Source organism: Anthonomus grandis, chromosome 23 (genome assembly GCF_022605725.1).
Source record: "Anthonomus grandis grandis chromosome 23, icAntGran1.3, whole genome shotgun sequence".
NCBI lineage: Eukaryota > Metazoa > Arthropoda > Insecta > Coleoptera > Curculionidae > Anthonomus > Anthonomus grandis.
This window is the reverse complement of record NC_065568.1, coordinates 1,186,660-1,191,358: the sequence shown is the minus strand read 5'-3', so window position 1 is coordinate 1,191,358 and position 4,699 is coordinate 1,186,660. Positions and strand designations below refer to the sequence as shown.

The 4,699-nt window shown below is 38.2% G+C and overlaps 1 protein-coding gene across 1 annotated transcript; it reads right to left on the bottom strand.

Annotated features, from left to right (window-relative positions):
- Positions 1–759: 759 nt before the first annotated feature.
- LOC126749266 (transcription factor Adf-1-like) lies at positions 760–2,865 on the bottom strand. The gene is made up of 2 exons (XM_050458963.1): positions 2,584–2,865; positions 760–1,511 (listed from the first exon to the last, which is right to left on the bottom strand). Exons 1-2 carry the CDS (start codon positions 2,717–2,719, stop codon positions 820–822), a joined length of 828 nt encoding a protein of 275 aa, XP_050314920.1. The 5' UTR covers positions 2,720–2,865; the 3' UTR covers positions 760–819.
- Positions 2,866–4,699: the final 1,834 nt, after the last annotated feature.

Below are 4,699 nucleotides of genomic sequence, written 5' to 3'. Positions count from 1 at the left end.
TTCCGTTTAAAGGCCTGGTTTCCTCGAACATTCGGTCGCGGAAAGCGGACAGTCCGTCGATCGCCGCGATTTGACGATTTTATCCAACCATGCATTTCAATTGGGATTGGTTTCCTCGGTTCCGCTCATCTGAACGGACGCATTCCCCTCCGCCGACCTGTGACGACTGGTCGGTTCATATCTGTCCAGTCTGATTACAGCGGAATTGCTCAGCTGCACTTAAGGGTACAAACATAGTGGAACGACGAGGCTAGAGGCACAGCGACGAGGTAAGCGACGTGGCAGGAGACATACACATAGTAAGGAGACAGAAGTCGCGATTAATTGCGACTCTTCAAATTCAATTTAGTCAAAACAATGTTTTCCGACCGTGAAGATGAAATTTTATTTGACAATGCCGCGCTTCGCGGACTTATTGTAATGGGAGGTTTAAACAGAACTTGCTCTGTACATCCCATTAATAAATCGCGCAAACGATTTGGGCAGTATCATACACTATTTTTTGAACTCAAGCAGCATCCAGACCGATTTTTCGCGTACTTGAGAATGGATATTGCTACTTTTAACTATATTTTAGAAAAAGTGTCTCCATGTCTACAAATGAATTGGACAAACTACAATAAACAACCCATTGGACCGGAAGAGGTTGGTTATGACTTTAAGGTAAGTTGAATGTATATTTTTGTACAAAAAACATAATATTTGTTAAGTATTACAACTAAACAGGTCAATTAACATAACGTCTTAAACACTGGAAAAAATGAACAAAAATAAACTAAGTAGAAATATTCTTTTCGGTAAAAACATAAAACGAAAGATTCAGTAGGAGTTGGCGTTCTGATTCATCGGATAATCGAAAGGTTCGATTCCTTGATTCTGATTCATTTGATTAGTATAGCCATAAGCATATCTCTGAACCAGATCTTGAACGCCATTTCTAAAATGCAAAATGTTGTTATCCGTAATTTTTCTCACGTGTGGTAGTAGACTCTTAAAAAATGACAGATGATCATCTTCTTTGGTTTCATTTATGTTTGCCCTCTTTGTTCTAATGAACTCCAATTTCTGTTCCTCGATGGCCAATAAAGCGTCAACATTATTTTTTCTTTTACGGAGTCGGCCCTTTAAAACTGTTCGAGGTTCAGCAAAATGACTTGACGTGCCTGTAGATGAATCCTCAGTGTTTTCGGAAGCAACAGAAGCAGGTGTCAATGGCTCGACATTCACGGGATCTTGTACATCGTCTATTGTTTCCGTCTCCACTCTATCGTCATCAGAATTCACATCAGATTGCACGTCCGTAGCAAGCGATTCATCCAAAGAATCTACCAAATTTCCCGTTGCTTGTCGAGGCCTAAATTGATCCTTTAAGAATAACAAACTTTTAAAATAGGGCCAGTGGGATTTAATTGCAATGTCCCCTGGATCACCAGACCGTGGAATGGGAAGTTTTTTCAGTTCTCTTCGGAAATAATCTCTTAAATTTTTCCATTTAGTTTGGGCCACCTTCACTGCAAAAAAATGGATTTCAGTTACGAATAAGCTATTTTTAACATTGATTTTTGTTTCATAAGTGGTTCATTTAAGCATTAGTGTTAAAATAAAATAGAACGCAGCCTAATCACTGACACTAACTAAAATTTTATTATTTTTTATTGCAGATATTGTGCTACAGGGGAATCTTTCAAAAGCCTATCATTCACTTTTCGCATAGGAGCTACAACAGTTGGATCAATTGTTAAAGAAACTGTTAACGCGGTATGGAATATATTACAGCCAATACACTTGCCAGTTCCAACACAGGATGATTTCATTAAAATCAGTGAAGATTACATGAAAATGTGGAATTTTCCCAATCGCTTAGGTGCATTGGATGGCAAGCACGTAAAAATTAAATGTCTCAGTCATTCAGGAAGCATGTTCTTTAATTATAAAAAATTCTTCTCGATCGTTCTTCAAGCAGTCTGTGATGCAAATTATCGCTTTACTGTAATAGAGGTGGGAGGATATGGACGACAATCCGATAGGGGTACTTTTCAAAGTTCGGCTTTCTCTAAATTACTTTCAAAGAAACAATTAAATGTACCAACTGAACAGTCTCTACCACATACGCAAATTCGAATGCCATTTGTTTTCATAGCCGATGAAGCATATCCACTACAAGAAAACTTGCTTAAACCCTATAGTAGACAAACTCTGAATCCTGAAAGGCAGTAGTTTAACCAGCGATTATCTAGAGCTAGGAAGACGATTGAATGTTCATTTGGTATAATATATGCAAAATGGAGAATATTATCGAAAGCCATAGAAACAAACGAACAACTCGCCGACATTACAATTAAAGCAATTTGTCTTTTACATAATATTATCATGGATAAAGAGGGTTTCGAAAGGCATTTAAAATTGGTCACAGAAAGTCCTGCAAATAATAATTTTACAAGACCCAATTGGAATGCAAGAAGTCGGGTTCCCAATCAAGCAATTTTTATTCGTGACACATTTAAAGATTACCTAAATAATTTCCCTATTCAATATGAGTGACTCTGTATATAAAATAAAGGTATGTACTTAAAATTTACTTGCCTGTTATTCCACATTCTGTAGCTACTTGTGACCAAAGCTCATCTAATACATAACGGTTTCTATGATCTGGATGAGAAGCATTCCATAATGCACGCCTGTTGAACACGCAGGTTATTATGTTTACTTGCTCAGCCATTGCGTATATGCTGTACCAACAAACAACCTTTTCTAAACCAAAACATGCAAAAACCAATCAAAACCGTCCCGTATCAACGCGACAATAAATGCAAATTTTATCTCGACGCGCACCGCGTCGCTTTTCTCGTCGCCTAGTACCGCGTCGATCTCTTTACTATGTTTGGCTTCATTACAATATAGTCCAGGACTATTAGACGAAAAGAAGATCAATCTGCTGAAAAAATCCCATCTGGCTGAATTTTTTACCAGAGCTTCTTTTCGACATTACAAATCATCCCTCAAAAGTCCCCATGAATCCAAGTGGAGCTTTTTTTTTATGGGGGGTCAAAGGTCACAAAAAACACTTTTTTACAAATAACATCGAAACTATCAATCCTACGATAAAATGAGCTATTACCTTTTTTGTTCAGTATGAAATTCTCCACAAAAAAGGTCTTATGCATTTTTTTCGTAGAGACCTTCGATTTGCAGAAAATTGCGGTCAAAGTGTCGTAACTGTCAAAAATCATAAAATTCGAGTCAAAACGTGTTTTGAAATCGTTTTCTCGTTGAATATTTATGGTAGGGGCTCTATGGGTATTCCCCCTTGTGACCTAGAGCACAGCTGGCCCTTTTTTTCTATGGTCGTATGTGCGTCACTGTATACCTGGCTGTGGGACATTGACGTCATTTGACCAGTCTTCAGGCCAGTATTCTGTTATTCTCAGTTGTAAACAGACGTGTAGAATAATTTCTCACAGTTTTTTCGTGATATTATTCACCTACTTATCGAGAAATGGCCGAAAATTGCATAATTTGCGACAAATCGCTGTCAGACGGAGCGACTGTTTGTGTCGAGCGCGGTATTAAAACCTTACGTGACGCCAGTATCGAGCGAAATGATGGAAAAATTGTATTTTTGCGAAGTGTCGATACGATAAAAGTACACGTGGTGTGTCGCAAGGAATATACTCGGGCAAGTAGTATTACTGCGGCTAAAAGGGAGCGAGATGCTGTCCCCAGTACCTCGACTGCTAGCCCTCCTCGGCGAAGAATGCGTTCTGCCGAGAGCGAGCAATTTGAATTCGACAAAAATTGTTTATTTTGTGGATTGGAGTGTTCTGAAGAACATGAAAGACGAGTTCCTATGAGTCGTCGGCGAAAAATCAAGCAGGTCTCCACATCGACATTTAAATCGACAGTGCTTGCTACAGCTCAAAAGCGTAATGATTCGCTTGGTAGGCTAGTTGAAAATCGTATTGTTTATAAAGAAGATTTAGTAGCAGTAAATGCGAAATATCACAGTGAGTGCTACGTCTCATTCGCGCGACCTTTATCACTCCAAAAGCATGGGAGACCCCAAGATATGAGGATCTCTTCAGCAATGGAAGAAATTTTTCATTACATCAAAAATAATGATGACTGTCAATTCACGTTATCTGAGTTGAAAAAGGTATGTACAGATTTTGTTCCTGACGATGTTACCGTCAAATCAAAACTCGTTGAAAAGTACGGTAAAAAAATCGGCATTACCACGATTTCGTCATGATATCTTGAACAAAACCTGGTATGAAAATCGAAAATACGATGAAAAAGAAGAACGATTCAGAATTTTAGAGGCCGCTGCAGCAATCATTCGAGAAGATATTCAATCCACACCTATTAATAGCGATTACTATCCTCCTACAAATCAAATGTTCGACAATATTAATGAAGATATTCCTGAAAGTCTGCAATATTTATTGGAACAAATTATCATTAAAAATAAAAAAGGAAAGCTGGAGCCACTGAAATTAAAGTGTACTGCTTTGAGTCATTGCATTATGTCAGCAGTGCGACCACGATCCTTCATATCGCGTTTACAAATTGGCTTATCAGTTTTTCTACATAGAAGATTTGGGTCTAGGCGCATTCTTGACATATTATCAAGCTTGGGATTATTATCATCATATAAAGATACACTTCTCTATGAAGTTGCTGCTATTCACCATCCTCAACC